Source organism: Haliotis rufescens, unplaced genomic scaffold (genome assembly GCF_023055435.1).
Source record: "Haliotis rufescens isolate VD_foot unplaced genomic scaffold, xgHalRufe1.0.p SCAF_1, whole genome shotgun sequence".
NCBI classification, from domain to species: Eukaryota; Metazoa; Mollusca; class Gastropoda; order Lepetellida; family Haliotidae; genus Haliotis; species Haliotis rufescens.
The window spans coordinates 32163884-32182569 of record NW_025963779.1 but is presented as its reverse complement, the minus strand read 5'-3'; the positions used below and the strand labels follow the sequence as shown (position 1 = coordinate 32182569).

General features: G+C 37.6%; 1 protein-coding gene across 7 annotated transcripts in view; it reads left to right on the top strand.

The window, feature by feature from the left end:
• The window catches only part of LOC124110953 (oxidation resistance protein 1-like), a 136463-nt gene extending 119401 nt beyond the window's left edge, over nucleotides 1-17062 (top strand). For all 7 annotated transcript variants that reach the window (XM_048394834.1, XM_048394829.1, XM_048394824.1 and 4 more), the window contains 7 exons: nucleotides 2606-2789; nucleotides 3602-3718; nucleotides 5183-5335; nucleotides 5740-5835; nucleotides 7230-7303; nucleotides 8501-8638; nucleotides 9340-17062. In XM_048394834.1, coding sequence (XP_048250791.1) covers nucleotides 2606-2789; nucleotides 3602-3718; nucleotides 5183-5335; nucleotides 5740-5835; nucleotides 7230-7303; nucleotides 8501-8636 — 760 coding nt within the window. In that variant the 3' untranslated portion in view covers nucleotides 8637-8638; nucleotides 9340-17062. The remainder of the gene's footprint in view (nucleotides 1-2605; nucleotides 2790-3601; nucleotides 3719-5182; nucleotides 5336-5739; nucleotides 5836-7229; nucleotides 7304-8500; nucleotides 8639-9339) is intronic.
• The last annotated feature ends 1624 nt before the right edge of the window (nucleotides 17063-18686 follow it).

Genomic DNA, 18686 nt, shown 5'->3' with positions numbered 1-18686 from the left:
CGGCCCGGAGTCAGTATACTGTGTCTGAGAGGGGTATTCATGTTAAACTGCGGCATTTTATCTCAGTGAGCTAGCACTATGAATCTGCGTTAGTCCAGACTAGTACAAGCAGCCACACATACACGTATGCATGTCGCTATATAAGTGCAATAATATGGATGTGACGTTAAACCCCATTTCACCTCACCTCACCACTTAAGCTTAAGTCATCTGTCATGCGAAACCACCTGACCAATGAAGCTGAAATTATTCCCACCAATGATGACACCTCAATTTGTTCAAAAGGTTTGAATCCTAGTTTCAATATGGCCACCATGACAGCCATATTGAACAGGCATTTTGTGGCAATTACTCAGCAATAATTGGTCAAATTTTGTACATGTCGTTAGTAGTAGGTCTCAACAAACAGTTGAACCCCATTATCTCAAACCTAGCGAGAATGTCATAAGTTTGAGATATTCGGACATTCTAGATAACGAGGCATGAACACCCAAACACATCAAGTAACAGCATCTAGGTACACAGCAATACGATGGCATACACAAGAAATTCAAAGAGCCCAACACATGTATTTGATGACAAATTTTAATGTATTTCACCAACAATGATCAATAACAATTGTGACAAATAATGTACAGTGTTCATGTACATTATTAGGCAATGCAGCAATCACTATTTAGCCTGTCCACTTACCTCAAAGCTTGGATATTTGCGCCAAGCCGCTTTTATTCCTGTAATCTGACTTTAATTGGCATTTTTTGATGTAACCAAGAAGTGCCGCCATGTTTTAAATCGTGTCCACTCAGGATGTTTTTTCTTGTCAATAAAGATTACCATGACAATTGGATTAAAAGATAAGTACATAATTGACGCTTGTAGAGGCGACTAACGGGATCGGGTGGTCAGGCTCGCTGACTTGGTTGATGCATGTCATCAATCCCGATTGCGTGGATCGATGCTCTTGATGTCAATCACTGGATAGTCTGGTCCAGACTCAATTATTTACAGACCGCCGTCATATAGCTGGAATATTGCTGAGTGCGGCAATAAACAACCAACCAACCAACCAACCAACCTGTCAGAACTATCTATCCTCCGACCAATCAGAGCATCACTTATGAGATCGCGAAAGTAAATGTCTGAATGTGTTTTCTATGCATGCAACCTTGGATTGGTTAACATGGGGCATTCTGGACGACAGTTACAGGCTTTAATGGGATAAACATTTGAAGAGACAGAAGAAACTTAATATAGACCATGGAAAGAACTGCCATACAATCGCGGCCATTTAATAGATATTCCAGAATTTCTTTTGTCCATAAGGAAAAGAATATATGGATGGCAACTTCTTTATTATGAGGAACACAACGTTTCGGAGTATGTGCTTACTCCGTCATCATCTTTTGTCCAGTTTTCAAAATTTGAATCAAAATATTTTTCAAAGCATAGTCTGGAATGGAAGTTGCCGTTCTGACATGCCGTTAAGCTCGAGAAAGCTGCATTCTGATTAAGTAATGTTGTCTTTCTGTTGGTCATTTCATTGATCAAAGGTTGCAGAGGCCATCTGACTTGACCTGTAATGGAATGTCCTCAGTTCTGATTTTAATGGGATTGATCTGAGTATGATTCCTCAACATTGGTGCATTTGTGGAAAAAAAAAGATGATGGAAGCAAATTGTTCTAAGTTCTGGTGGTTACGTGTGAAAAGATGTAAATTTGTAATGATTGTCAACTCCTTTTGAAGAAGTGGATCAGGGAACGGTTATATGGACCTGTTATTGACAAGAGAGCTGACAAGCTGTCAATCATGACCAACAGCTGGTGACACACCATAACACAGTTATACCAAATAGTTATACAACACATCATTATAATACATAACATCACTGCAGTCACAGGTACACCAGAAGGTCATTCAAAGAAGCCTTACAGAACTTGGGCAGGAGACTTAGTGAAAATGCTGTCTGTATGGTAATTGGCCTTCAAACACACATGCTGACATGACTCGACTACAGGGGAAAGTTGCACATGAGTATATCATGTCTCACACCTTGTATTTTCATGACCTAAGTTGAACACGCTTGTTAACGCATACCTTTAGGAGGGGGCATGTCTATACTGAAATATTTCTGCATTGTAAGTCGAAATTTTATTGGTAACTTCAAAATCATGTATTATGGTGTACATGTAATATATGTCTGAAAGTGATTAATTTTGTTTGATATTCTTGCATTGTCCATTCGTATTTAAATCAAATGATGAGTATGTCTTTGTTTTAAAATGTCCATATAAATCATGAGACCTTGTGATGCTTCAGTTCAGTTGTGAGATAAAAATTTTTGTTTGTAGATATGGCTACAGATACAGTTAACTAAGAGGGCGTAAATTCTGTAACATCTGTTGATGGTTAGCATGTGGTAAATAACAAACAGAGCCGTAAATAATTGTTTAATTATGTCGTGTTTTAGACGACTGTATTTCCTGAATTGCAAGTAACAGTGTCCATTTATGGGAATAGTTATTTCTCCATGGTCTTGAGGCCGAATTTTTAGTTTTAAAAGTTTGACATAAAAATGAATGTAACTGTTGACGTGTTTGTCTCTAGAGTGGACCAGCTGTATGCTTTCTTCGTCCAATGGACCCCTGAAATCTACGGAGATGAAGATGACATTGATCCAGAGACACGTGGCTTTGTTGTCATCAGTGATGACGATCAGCTGAAAGAAGAACAGTTGGAGATTGTAGATGAACACTTTGCCAGTATTCAGAAGATCCGCAAGGACTGGGAGGTAAAGACTCGCAAATGAACCATAACCATTGTATATTCATTGTATATGATATTTCATCATAATTCATATCCCTGCCCATGCCATGGTGTAAATAAGTCCGTTGCTTAGTTTCCTCTGGTGGTGGCTGCCACAGGCAAAAATGTTAGCCCAGAAACTTTACATACATATTGGAGACAGGGTGGCACAGTGGTGTGGCTGGTCATGGGTTCAAATCTGTGAACATCTTCCACACAACTAAACTGTGGTCAGGTTAAGGTGTCATTAACATTCATATGTTACAGTATAAACGGAAGTTGTGTTAATAAAAAACCCAAGATATTATATGAAATCCCTGGGATATTATATTAAAGTCTGTGGGATATTCTCACATCCCTGTGTATGAGAAATCCCGACTGGAGAACAATAGGATGACAACTGGTGGTTGATGAGATTTGATAATTCTTTAATTACAGGACCTTTTTATTTCTTATGAATTTGATACAAAGAAGCATTGTTGTACACCCTTCGGGATGCAATATCTTTTTTTCTACGACTCTTCTACACATTTGTGCATACTGGATGCACATTTCTGTGTCTTGTAAGACCCTGATGATTCAACAAATTACACAACATCCCAACACAAATTATAAAATAAAAATGCACCCCATTCCTACCAAATAGCTGTGTCCATGCTTGGATATTGCTTTTTCTTCTCTGCTGTTCTTTGAACTATCGACTGATTGTTGTAAGTGTCCGACACTGTTGAAATCCTACTGTGTAGCAGGTAGTGGGAGGTTTGATTGTCAGATGTGACACAATGATGGATGTTGCAGATCATCAGCAAGGAGGAAGCCATTCGGCGCATGTCAACTGTGGATATAGAGGAGACCCTCCAACTGCCAGAGATGATTGGGGAATCCAAGTTGCTGTCAGAGGAACAACTTATTGAGGTAGATATGCAATTTATATTATGACAGCATTGTGTTCTGATATATCTGTTGTGTTGCTAGAATCAGTGACCTGAAACCAGGTGTACTCATTGTCCAGAAGCATTGAGTAATGTGCCCCATAATCTCATAACTGCTGAATGTTAAGGCCCCCGGGGAAGGAGGTATATGGCAGTTAGGTCTACCAGCATGGCCCTGAAACAGGAATGTCCCATGACAGTGTATAACAGTTGTCAATGTCTAGATTTCGACATCGGTTATAAAGAGACTTTGCGCTATTCTGTTCTAATGTTATTAGGCTATTAAACAAAATATTTTTCTTAAAACAACTGTTCGTCAATTACTTAGTGACTTATTTAATCTTGGCTGTAATCTCCTAAGGGTGAAGGTCATTAGGTGAGATCAAGAAAGGTCAAAGTGCTTTCACGTTACTGTTTGTCATTGAGATTTATGTTCAACAGCAGAGTATAGCAAAATACATTGTAGCAGAAATTTAATAAAGTCTGTAAAAGTCCTATATGTGTTCAATGTTACCTTACCTGAATCAGTTTGTGTAATTTAGCATAGTGTATTTCTTTATGGTGTAAAAAAATGTCTTGAATGTTTTGTGTATTTATATATTTGACCCTTTCATGACCTGTGGTTACAAATAATTTAGAATTTGTTTGATTTTGCAAATTTCCTGGTTAAAAAATCCCTGAGTTGATATTAGCATGAGTTAACTCTGAGCCATGACTTACCTGGGCAAGCAGTAGTCAATTGACATTTACCCAAGCCAACACCGAGCTATCATTATACCAGAGCTAACACTGAACTGACATTTATCAGAACTAACACTGAGCTAACATTTAACTGAGCTAACACTGAACTAACGTTTATCAGAGCTAACACTGAGCTAACATTTACCTGAGCTATCACCAAGCCAACATTTACCTGAGCTAACACTGAGAAAACATTTACCTGAGCTAACGCTGAGCTAACATTTAGCTGAGCAGGAAGTGAGCTTACTATTACTTGAGCTGGAAGTAAGCAAACACCGAGTTAACACTGAGCTGACATTTACCTGAGGTAGAAGTGAGCTTACTATTACTTGAGCTGGAAGTGAGCTAACATTTACCTGAGCTAACGCTGAGCTAACATTTACCTGAGCTAGAAGTAAGCAAACACCGAGATCACACTGAGCCAACATTTACCTGAGTTAACACTGAGCTGACATTTACCTGAGGTAGAAGTGAGCTTACTATTACTTGAGCTGGAAGTGAGCTAACATTTACCTGAGCTAACGCTGAGCTAACATTTACCTGAGCTAGAAGTAAGCAAACACCGAGTTCACACTGAGCCAACATTTACCTGAGCTAGAAGTGAGCTAACATTTACCTGAGCTAGAAGTGAGCTAACATTTACCTGAGCTAGAAGTAAGCAAACACTGAGCTCACACTGAGCTAACATTTCCCTGTGTCCTTGCAGCTGTCCCAGAACATGCCTGCTCGCACCATCGGGTACACCTGGAATCTCATCTACAGCACAGATCTGCACGGCTTCAGCCTGAAGACCCTGTACCGAGACATGTGTCAGGTGGACAGCCCCATACTCCTGGTCGTGGCCGACACCAGCAACAATGTAAGCTCTCCCTATTATATTATCACCACTTCTTATAATGAGTCTGAGGACAGCAGGACAGTTTAAGCAAGACAACTGTAATGTCCTGCTCTTTTTGGTTAATCATGAACTCTGCGATGGCACATTGATGAAGCTGAAAATGAACTGCTAGGTCATGTGCTAGTGTTCTCACATACACTCACATGTACTAGCGTTGAGGACACTGCTTGTTCTCTCTATGAACGTTTTTGTCATGTCTGAAATTGTCTGTTCAGCTTTGACTAAATGCTATCTATCTTTCTATCAGTGGTTGAACCTTTGAAAAAATATGCTAAATCTATCAATGTTAGATTAAGTCAATAGTCCAGATTTCTGAGCATGTAAACAGTTAAGATGTTGTCCAAAACAATTGTTTATATTTTCAGGTTTTTGGAGCTGTGACAAATTGTGCTTTTAAGCTGAGTGATCATTTTTATGGCACAGGCGAGAGTTTTCTGTATACATTCTATCCTGAATTTAAGGTGAGAATTCATGGAGGTATAAGATAAAGAATATATTAAGTTTATAGCATAGACTATGATAAACATAAACATGATTATCACATATGTAATTGCCGCTATAGTGTACAATTTTGAGACAAATTCTACAGTTAGTTAATGAAGGCTGTATATGACTTTTGCCTCTAGTCAGAAGCCTAACTGAGTTCCATTTCATTTAGTCTCCCCCAGAATGGAGGGAGACATATTGGTTTTGGCACGGTTCCCGTCGGCGTCGGTGTCGGCGTTCCCACCGTTTCCGGACCATAACTCAGAAACCGTTTAATATTTTTTCGCGAAACTTTGTTTACACATTAACCCAGCACTGAAGTGGTGCCTTTTGCTATTTAGAGATTTTTGACATTTTTATTTTTTCTCGTTTCCATGGAGATAAGTTGAACATAGGCTCTGAATGGGGGTAAGCTTTGTTTCCTGACCATAACTCAGAAACCGTTTAATATTTTTTCGCGAAACTTTGTATACACATTAACCCAGCACTGAAGTGGTGCCCATTAGTTGTTTGAAATTTCTAGGAGTTCTATTTTTGTCTCTGTTATTTAGTAATGGAGGGTGGGAATGAAGAGATGGGGTTTAACGTGAAGTAAACGAATGAATGGGGGTTAGGGGAGTGGGGGGAGACATATGTTTTTACAAGTAAAAACACTTTCTAGTTGTAATTAACTTAACTTCTAACAGTCCATGTTTTAATACCGTACCGGTACATTTGTTTGTTTGCCACACATGGCAATATTCCAGCTATTAGACATCTGACAGTAATCAACTGGACCTTACAAGTCAGTAATTGACATCTTGAACATCGACAGACACAATTAAGATACCATGACAATCAGTCATCCAAGTCAAAGAGCCTGACCACCCAATCCATTTGTTGCCTGTTATGACAAGCATAAGTTGCTGGGATCCTGCCTATATTCTTTACCTGGAATCCCCACTGAGGCTCCAACTTATACCTTTTTCAGTTTTGTGCCTAACTGGTTATAATATGAATGTGATCATCCAGGCTTATTATCCCCCGCCCAACGTCACGTTTCGTTTCCGGAGCATAACTCATAAACCGTTCAATATTTTTTCATCAAACTTTGCAGTTCTGTCAGGTACATGCTGAACTGGTGCCTTTTGCTATTTAGAAATTTTAGAAATTTTTATTTTTTACGTTTCCATGGCAACAAGATGGACTGAGGTTCCAAACTCATCTTTTTTTACAATTTCCATGACAAGTTCCACCTCGGTTAAAAAAGGTTAGGGTTTGTTTAGATTTAATTATGTCATAAATTCTTCAACAGGGGCGGGGGATATAGCCACGTTAGTGGCAAACTCTTGTGTAGTTAGAAAGTCACATGGCCTGGGCTATTTTCCAGGTGTTCCACTGGACTGGAGAGAACAACTTCTTCATTAAAGGCAACAAGGAGAGTCTGGCTATTGGATCAGGGCAGTGAGTACTTAGCCTCAAACAGTTGGGTCCACATTTCACTTTCTGAAGAAAAAGGTTAGGGATAACGAATATTTTGAGGGATATGTTTTTGTAGTGAAGACAGAGCAGAGTTCATAAAAGATATCCCCAAAAATATTTGTGACCCCTAACTTTTATTGTTCATTATATATTATTTCATGTGTTTGGATTTGCTTGAATGCCCAAGATATTCAGCATAAAAAGCAAGCCCTACCTTACATGAGTATTTCAGTGATGTTAATTCATATTTAAATGTCTGTGATGCTTTTCCATGAAAGCGATATATTTATGTATGCAGTACTTCAGCTTCAGAGCCCTCAGGTTAATGGCCCCTGAAAAAAATGAGATGGGAGTACTTAATGGTTAATGTGTTTGCCAACTATGTCAGACCTGTGTTTGATTCTTCCAAGGTATTATGTGTAAAGCCGATCTGATTAAACAAACAAAGGTACATTCATCTGGGATATGTAAATCAGTCGTACTCTTTTATCCAATTCACTGTGATAGCATTCCCATAGAGACATGGAGATATAAATGTCAGCACATTTAGGATTAGAGGTGAAATTTCAAGATTTTTGTAATGGCCTCTAGCACACTGCCAGCAGCAATGATACTGGGAGGTAGGGCTGGGATGGGTAACGCGGGTACTCGGGTTGGCTGGGTACTGAGTAGGACCTGCGTACCCACAGGACTACCCGGACGCATGGTTAGTCATGTGATATATTGTTTAATGATTAAATATATCTAGAACTCTATGGTTACAGTACAAGTCACTAATGTTCGCATTTCTTTCTGACTTAGCACCATTGCTTCTGACCTTTATAGGTTTGAATAAATATAACACTTCAGTCAACTTCAGTGCATGCATGACCAGATCGTTTTATACATATATTTAAATACATTTTACCAGGGTTACGCTCAAACTATTTCTAACTGGACATTTTGTACCAAACTCTTGAGACCTACAGCGGGTACCCGGGTAGGGTTGGGTAATAGCGGGGTGAGTATCCGGGTAGTAAATTTGGTCTTGTCCCAGCCCTACTGGGAGGTAACGAAGGTGTCACATGATGGGAAGGAGGTTGAGGCATGGGAATGAAAGGGAGGTAATGTGCTTGTTATACAAAGTAACCTCCCTTTCAAAAGGAACAGGCATTAATCAACTACTGTACTTTGTTTCAGAGGTCAATTTGGATTGTGGCTTGATGGAGACTTATACCATGGTCGCTCACATCGCTGTGATACGTTTGATAATGATGTACTCACAGACAGGGAGGATTTTGTACTGAAGGGACTGGAAGCGTGGGCATTTGTTTGAGGGTAAACACAACAAGCAGCTGTTTATATTTGATGAAAGGAAACGTATAATGTTAACTCATATATTATTTTGGTACATTTCCTTACCCCTCTAATTAGCAGTTTTCATTAATTTGCATAAAACAAGCCAGTAATGTTCATAATGTACAACCAGCATTAATACCAGTATTTCATTGTCAATATGTTTTGGAGGGGGGTTGGGGGGAATTTTTGAAAACAACTGCTACAGTATTCACTGTAATAAATAAGGTTGTATATGTTTTAATTTATATTTAGCCTATAAAAAGAAATAGTCTTGGTTCTCAGGCCCTGCCCGCATCATCATAAAGTTCACCGCACGTCTTGTTTTTATTTAAATTTTTTATAAAAATATGTTAAAAGTCCAACTTGTATTCCAGTATTTTACTCATCAAGGAATACATTTATGTAGGGAGGCCCTTTCCCAGGTTGATTGTACACAATTGTTTTATTGATTACACAACTGTTTATAGGTTACATACTAGTTTGAACAACCCCCCCCCAAAAACAAAGGGACACCGTGTACACGCACTATATTTTCAAAAACATTCTTTTATTTTTTTAAGCCTTATATATATCTTTTCCAGAAAAAATGTAATGAAAAAACAGCTTCATTATCATGAATGGATTTATTATGCATATCTGACATATTTGTCAATTTATGAGTTTTAATAATATCTTTTCAGAAATGAAAGATAACATTGGCTTGTCAATTTCGTGGAGCATCAGTTCAGATGCCAGTTGATAGCGTCAGTGGTCACCATCAGCTGTTTGCCAACATGACAGAAGAGCAGGTCGCTTCACTGATTCCAGGAGTGTGGTTGGTGCAATACTGAGGACTCGACACTGGATGTGTTAGGGATGCCAGAGACAGTGCAATGTTGATTGACATATGTCAGTAAGGTGTAGATTTCATGTGGAAGTGTTTTGATGATAGGACATCAAAGGACTTGGAGAGTATTTGCACTCTTTGTTTGTGAAAGTATTACTGTGGATATACACATTTCATGATGAATCACCAGGCACTTGCACTATTGTATAGGTGGTGTTGGGTGTATATTTCACATACACACATGTCATAGTCTGTGAAAGATGGACTAGCTTGAAATGAACATGGTGTGGCTGTTTCATCACTGTAGTGGGATATGACAGGGGCTTGTCTGACATGCAGGAGGTCAGTGCAGTGAAATTAACGCAGTGTGCATGTTGTTTAGTATGATAGGTGACAGGTGTGTATTTCACATACCCCTGATATATAGATCAATGGCAATATCAGTGTCAATGTCTACACATAGCTGAAATAGACGTCCCTATTAAATGTTTTTTTTGTGGCAGTTTACAAACAGTTGTGCAGTTAAAATGCAATTTATTATTGGTCACACTTAAGCACAAATATTATCCTTTACTTTATTTTCAGCCATTGTTTTCAAGTTCTGCCGTCATGATTTCCTTATATTCTATTGAGGTGTTTGCACTTTTGGTTCTGACACTTGTGAACCCATACCTATAAGCATGCCAGTGTCATTTAGAACACTATGGACGTTGACCGCTGTCGACAGCTGAAATGTACAACGTATGTCGTCATACTGCATGTCAGATTGCTTCAAGATGTTGACAGGTTTATGTTGTGAGTTCAGTGGTCTTATTTCTCTGACCGTTATCATTAGCACCATCAACATCTGGCTTCTTAGTGCCCTTGGACATCTGAACAACAACCCAGGACATTTGGAGTTCATCTCATGTGCAATGAATTTAGATTTGAAGACTTTAAACATCAATAGACATGACCTGTTAACATCAGTTGACTTGTGAACTGCTAATAATAGCTGATATGTTGTGATAGCTAATGATTGTATCAGGTCTTGGAAATGAATACTGTTTACATCCTTGGACATGCATACTGTTTACGACCTTGGACATGCATTCTGTTTATGACCTTGGGCATGCAATCTGTTCTCGACCTTGGACATGCATTCTGTTTGACCTTGGACATGCATTCTGTTTGACCTTGGACATGCATGTGGGTAACATCTTTGGACATGCATTCTGTTTATGACCTTGGACATGCATTCTATTTGACCTTGGACATGCATTTTGTTAATATCCTTGGACATGCATTTTGTAAACATCCTTGGACATGCATGCGGTTAATATCCTTGGACATGCATTTTGTTAACATTCTTGGACATGCATGCGGTTTACATCCTTGGTCATGCATTTTGTTAACATCCTTGGACATGCATGTGGTTAATATCCTTGGACATGCATTTTGTTAACATTCTTGGACATGCATGCGGTTAATATCCTTGGACATGCATTTTGTTAACATTCTTGGACATGCATTTTGTTAACATTCTTGGACATGCATGCGGTTAACATCCTTGGTCATGCATTTTGTTAACATCCTTTGACATGCATGTGGTTAATATCCTTGGACATGCATTTTGTTAACATTCTTGGACATGCATTTTGTTAACATTCTTGGACATGCATGCGGTTAACATCCTTGGTCATGCATTTTGTTAACATCCTTGGACATGCATGTGGTTAATATCCTTGGACATGCATTTTGTTAACATTCTTGGACATGCATGTGGTTAACATCCTTGGTCATGCATTTTGTTAACATTCTTGGACATGCATGTGGTTAATATCCTTGGTCATGCATTTTGTTAACATTCTTGGACATGCATGCGGTTAACATCCTTGGACATGCATGTGGTTCACGTCCTTGGTCATGCAAATTACCATTCTTGAAGATTAATGCAGTTAGCATCCTTGGATATTCAATTTAACAGTGTTGGACATGCAGAGAGTTTACATCCTTGGACAATGAAGCTCACCACATCAGACACATGCAATGTCCCAACCCGTTAACATGTGATGACTTGGCAACCAAGTGTATTGTAGTAGTCAGCAATGTGTCGGTTATCGGGGTACACCCAGGTGTATAGACGTTCATTGTTCAAGAAAGGGCAACAGTTTTAGATGTAGATTTGTTGCATCAGTCATGCCTGCCAACCAGCTTGTTAAGTACAACCAGTACAAAAATGACAGGCATGTTTCTATGATAAACATGCATTGTGTCACAGTTTGTGATAGAGGAGCTAGTTGTTGCAACTGTTAGTGCTAGATGTTGGTGTATATTGTACATGTACATGATCTGTTCCACTAGAGGCACAACGCTACTGTTAGATGTGTCATTGTTGCTAGAAGGATTTTATACATATTGTTGTTGCTGTTATATCAGTGTTATTTACATAGGCAATAGCTAAGCTGCAAGGGTTGGTACTTTCCTGAAATGATGGTGTTGTGCTCAACAGGTTCTCAGTAATATGTTCTTCAAATAACTGTTAAGTCAACCCTAAAAAGGAAAATAATGTCTTGTAATATCAACCCAAGTGATCTCGGATTGGATTCTGTGAGACCACATTAATTTCGAACTCAGTTCCCGTTATTATTGTTTAGAACTATTACTTGTGATCCAAGAAGAATCTGTTTTGTCACTGAAACAGCACAAGAGTTCTGCTTGTATCAAACTATGGACAACTCAAACTAATGTAGATAATAATAAATATTTCATGCTATCAAGGTTTCACTGCGAATTTATTTCTCTATAATCTTGACTGGGCTTCTTTGATACTTTATTCAGTTTTAATCAGTCTTGTTGGTGATACTGAAATATTCAATCGCCAGCTTAAGGGATAACAAGAAAACAATTTCTCAGATCGCCACTGCTTTATAAAGTAGGATAAGACAGAAACTACAATTTGATGAAGGATGCGAATTTGAACTGACATATTATGTTGTATTGACAAACTAAACTCAAAACTAGAGCTCACAAACTATAAAATACTCACAGTTCAGAACAGTATCAACCAGATGTGTATTTAGTGGCCTGTAGCTGTGTATATATATGTGAGAGTCTTGTGAATGTTCACCCGTAGAACCAAGTGCTGTTTGTATATAGCATGTATAGTGTTGCATCCATGTGCAGTGCTTGTAAGCATTGCTATAGTGGTGAGAAAAGCAACTTTTTAAGCTCCTAACATCAATCCATATCATCTTAAAATGTGTCACAAACAAAACTACTTTTATTATAGATATGTCTAAAATTTCAGTACTCCATATTTTTTTGTAACAAAAAGTGGCATCTCTGTAATCTTGATGATTTGTTTTTTCTAGTGTCATGGTTAGAATTCTTCAGTGATGTGTGGACAAATGTATCTTCCATTGTGTTTCAACTTACATTTCTCTTACATTCCTTTCATCTTTTGTCTGTGAATTTTGATTTTCATATGCAAATACATTGTCTTTGATTCAAGTTAATACCGCAGTATGTGAAAAAGAAAATCATACTCAGATTTATTCAACCACAAAGTATTATGTACTGAATGTTTTTCAAATGGAGAACATGTGACTGTCGTACTTTCAGTCAATTGTCTATCTTGATACACCAATTTAGTCAGTAGTAATGAACATGTTATATCATTCTTCTCTGCTATTTTTCAGATTTATTTTTTTTAAATTAAATGTTTTGAGGCAAGATGTAATTTCTTTATTGCTCTTTAATCACAGTTTTCTTGGTCAATGTTCCAAGAGGCAGGAGACAAGATTAAGATAGAAACGTTTATTTTATCACTTTTCTGAAAACATTTTTGACATTTTTAAAGAATGTTTCCTTATATTCATGAATTTGATGTAGGCATTACTGTAATACAAGAAATTATACTGTATCTGGCTTCACAGATATAAAGAATTGTTTGAAATACAGAGTGAACAGTTTGCTGATTCCTATGGAAAGGTTCACAGATTAAGACATAAGATGTTGCATGTTACCGTACTTGTATATTTCCAACTGCCAGACAACCTGTTCTAGTCACCGTCTCTGCCAGAGTCCGGGTAAGTATGATAGCAAGCTTAGCCCTTACCATTGTTAATGAAAGAATGAATAAATATATGATCTATCTAATTGATTGCCAGAAATGTCCAAATTAATTCTGCTTAACAATTAGCAAGTTTGAAAGTTTATGATTGGGGTATGCATGTTATATCCATTTCAGAATCAAAATATCTGTGTGTTACTTTCTTATCTTCCAAGTTTCACTGAATGTCATGTACAATTTCTTATGCTTTTAAGGAAATTGTGCCATTTTGGGCAAAGCTTTTAGTATTCTTTGGAAATGCTGTCAACTCTGGATATAAGGCTTTTCACTTCTTGCAACTGGACGAGTTAGGATAAGACCTGTTTTGGCATCAGTTGAAATGTTGGAAAATTTTGAAATATTGGTATGAATAATATCAGACTGTTCAAATGGTGACAGCACCCGCACCTCTTGTTAAAATCCTGGATTCATCTGAAGTCATGTATTTTCACTAACAGAATATCTAACGGAACTCAGTTAATTGCCACATCCTTAGCCCTATGTGCAGGTTCGGTTGACACTGTCCTTGCTACAGGTCAGTGTGACTGATCAGATAGATGGAGACTTGTTACACAGTTTCACCATTGTTAACAGGACAGATAGATCCTTTAAATATTGATAGGACAGAATTGATAATCAAGGAACAGCGTACTATCCAGGTGCTAAGCCTATACGCTCTTGTATACAAAGATAAGTAAGATATAGTTGTTGTTTTGATTTAATTCTTTCAAAGACAGTGTATTTTGTCACTTTTCTCATTTGATTTTGTTCAAAATTTGTTTGAATGTTGAAAAATATTTTGGATCCTTCAAATTTGTTTTTGATTTTTGGGTTAAAAATTGGGTTGGAAGGATGATAAACACAACTAAGATTTCAAATTCTCAGTTTTCTTTTGGAGTTTTTGTGACAAATGTGACAGGAATGTTGTGTTTTATGACATTTGTGTTGGAAAAACACACTGTGGAGGACAGCTATAGGTTGTGTTTTGTTGCTACATCGCTGTGAGCAAACATATACATTATTGAGCAAGTATGGCATTACTGGATCCGGCTGTGAAACATTTTTTGTTTACGTTTTTTGGTTGTAACAAAAGAAGATTTAAACTTGAATAATGTTTTTTCACATGACCAAGTAATACAAAATAAAATGCATAAGGAATGACCTGGTGAGTTTGCTTCACGTCCTCAACACTGACATCATACAAGAGCTGATACGGTTATGAAGAAACTGTATAACAAGTCCCAGCAAGGCAGTGTTTCAAGAAAACTTGAATAGAGGGGAAAAAAAGCATACCCAATATATCAATAGACACAGTCAATTATGACACACACACTGACTGTAACCTCAATGCATGAATTGGCCATGTTCAGACAGTACTCAGTAAAAAGATTTTTCTACATGGAATCTAATTGATATGTTTTTGCAACCTGTAATGGTTTCTTATAAAGCAAATTCAGCCTAAAGATAGATTCTATTACGTCCGATAAAAAACTTGAACAGTCCATAAGGCCACAAGTTATTAATTCATTAAAAAGCTCATTTCTGGATTTCCAAATACTGCGATACTGTACTATGATGTGAATATTGTATCGTGATGTCATGTTTGGATACATGTACATAGAAGGAAGACTGGTGTTATGTTGGGAAAATGAACTGTGAAAAACTATTTTCTGACAGTATGTACGGGAGTTCTTAAGCCTTTATCTTCTTTTACTGAAGTTTCAAGGTTTCATGATTGATATCCTGTAACATTGTGCCACCCTAATTTCAACATATTTATTATGTTGTTACAGACAGTTTTCTAACAACCCTATTTTAAGATGCAACAAGAACTAATTGTGGAATCTGTATACAACCAGAAATTTTTAATTCTTCAAAGAGATCAATTTATCATTTATGCAAATTACATCCCGATCCTAATTTTTGAAGACATTGTAAAGAACAGACTTTATTTGTTGTGGCCAAGTTGATTATTTTTCTCGTCTTGAAATATGAATAAACATACTAAGGACGTCCCAGCATACCAAATAATATTCTATGTCTATTGTTGATGCATGACAAATATACAGATGTTTTATGCATGTAAAATGCAAAAATGTATTTGATTATTGTTTGATGCGATTCAATTAGAAATGCTTCAGTTTTACTTTTATTATGTATACATCATTTGTAAATATTTTGATTTCAATATGTGATTGAAATATGTTTGCTTCTTTTGCTTTTGGTTTGGGCATTTGGAACATTGCTTCAATCAACTTGCTGCTTGGTTCACACAGAACACCAACACCTGTATCACACTTCTCACAGTACAGTAATGCTCATAAGGAAATCACAACATTACATTTGTTCCAAGGCTATTAGTTTGTGTTTTTTAGGTTCACAGATCCTTGCTGTAAAAGTTCAGGAAGTGAAAAATGGATTTCAATTTGGTGATAACGACAGCATGTTAATATTAGAAATCCTAGTCGTTGTTTTTGTTCATGCCAGCCACTTTTAGTTACAGCTGTCATAGTACTCATTTTAGCAATATTGATTTAGTGTCAGAGGGACCAGCCATTATATCTTTTCCTAAAAACTTTATCCTTGTGTGAGCACTTATTTTGGAGTAAAGAAAAAGTTATTTTGAAAGTAGGTATTCTGTATTATGGATGCCAGAAACAATTCTTCCGTTTGTTGGGAATAAATGTGTGCCTAAATATACACCCAAAATTTCAAGTTAAAAGGATGGTCCCTGCTATGTGTTGATGGTATGATGGTATGATGGTATGATGCCATGATAAGTTGCTCTCTCCTGCAGCTTCCTGTTTCATGTAGTTATATGAATGGCACACAAACCTTAGATGTGGAGGTCCTGCAGTTACAAAACAGTAAAGGATTATATCATTGTTAACATTGTAAGTTTGTTATGGAATGTGGATTCTAGTAAGTACTTCAGTGGCTCTAGATCTACCTAATGTCTAGACAGTGTGGTATACAGCATTACCAGCAATATAAACGAGCAGTGTTGTCGTAGAAAATTTCAAGGAAATACTTGCGGAGATTAAAAGCGGAAAGTTCAGAGCTGCTACAAATTAAAGATCTTTCTCACTTTCTTTTCTATAAAGAATCAGTGAATCAAGTCAGGTTCAATTTTATTTTTAAAAAGTAATAAATTGTTATTTTTATAGTGATGCCATTTTTCTGGAAAGTTTAAACAAACTAATACACACAATGTTTGGTCATCTATCTACAGGTGAAGCAAGAGATTTTCAAACTGTTTTAGATAGTTATTTCTAAAAAGGTAATTTGATATTTTGACATGATTTTTTTGTGTAACAGCCCTGAATGTTCTTGCTCTGTTATGTATATAGAGCACTGGTATAGCACACATACATTGTTATAGCATAGAGTTATCTGATAGCAGTATGTTACCATGTAGCTGTCAGGTGTACACACTACTTACAAACATGATGACTGAATTAAAGTGAACACATTTGCCAAAACAGTGTTGAGTTATGTTGTCTTTCTGTGCCTTTGGCAGGAATGAAAACAGTGCACCATTTGTGATTCATACACAATTTGCATATTGATATTATGAAGGACAAAGAATCACATTTCTTGTCGTTAAATATTGTTCTGCATGCAAATTAAAAAAAATAATTTGACACGCACCCATTTGCGTATATACGCACCCTGATTGTATACATCATCCAACTTAATATTTAGCCAAATTCCAGTTATATAAAACAACGTTTACTGTACTAGTTTGGGGGCGGTCGGGTAGCCTAGGGGTTAAAGCATTCGCTCGTCACGCCGAAAAAGACCCCACGCCGAAAAAGACCCGTGTTCGATTCCCGACATGGGTACAATATGTGTGAAGCCCATTTCTGGTGTCCCCCGCTATGATATTGCTGGAATATTGCTAAAAGCGGCGTAAAACCATACTCACTCACTCACTGTACTAGTTTGGAAATTTTCAAAATTTAGTTTTGAACTCAGGCCTTGTTGAGATTCCATGTAAAATATTACCCCTTGAAGCTATGCTGGTCCCAAGGGGGACTTGGACCGATAGGTCCGACTCTGTGCCTTGGTCGATGGTGGGTCATTGTATCCTGACAGTATGGATTATTGCTCATGATATTCCTCACTTTCTCGATTTTTTTTACTCACCTCTGTCATGGCCCTATAGCTGAGTGCTGTGTTAAACCTTCACATTGCGAACCATTGCACTGGCAACTTGTTCAGCGTTATCAACCAAGGTGCCTTCTTACGTTCTTTATCATCTCCTGTCATTCATACGACTATGCTTGTCGTAAGAGGCGACTAACGGGATCGGGTGGTCCGGCTCGCTCACTTGGTTGATGCATTACATCGTACCCGAATTTCGTGGATCGATGCTTATGATGTCAATCACTGGATTGTCTGGTCCAGGCTCGATTTTTTACAGACCGCCGTCATATAGCTGGACTATTGCTGAGTGCGGCGTTAGACAACAAACAAACAAGCAAACGCCATACCTTCTGGAGCTCATCATGGCGATAAGAAACACATGTCAAAATAGGGATGCCCCCCCCCCCCCCCGTAGCTTCACTCACTCACTCACTCAAGTGAGTCCATTCCATCAAGGTCTCCTCATCAACCACTGGTTTGGACTGTTCCGGTTGCACATTTTGCTGACTGGGGAAGTTATGTCTTTGATAAGTTTCACCGAACTCAAGAGTGATGTCAAGCTGTTACGCTGGTAGCACAAGTGTTTACATAAGGAGAGTCGGGAATGAATTATAGTTTATTCAAAACAAACAGAACAGCACACCTGATCAATGCAATAGTGCATCAGTAAATATTAATTATGATGATAATAATTAATGTAATAATAACAGGGTTTTACATAACGCAGAAATATGCGTACAGTATGCACATATGTATAGGATGGACGCAGAATGAAATATATTAATAATTGCATCCCAAGGGACGCACAATAATATCTAATTCTTGACAAGAAAAATAAAGGTCCTGCAATTAAAGCAATAATCAAATCTTACACTACTGCACACTGCACGATTTGATTACTTTACATGACCCTCATGTTCCCTGTAAGGACCCTTGAAATTAATTATTTGGGGTCCCAT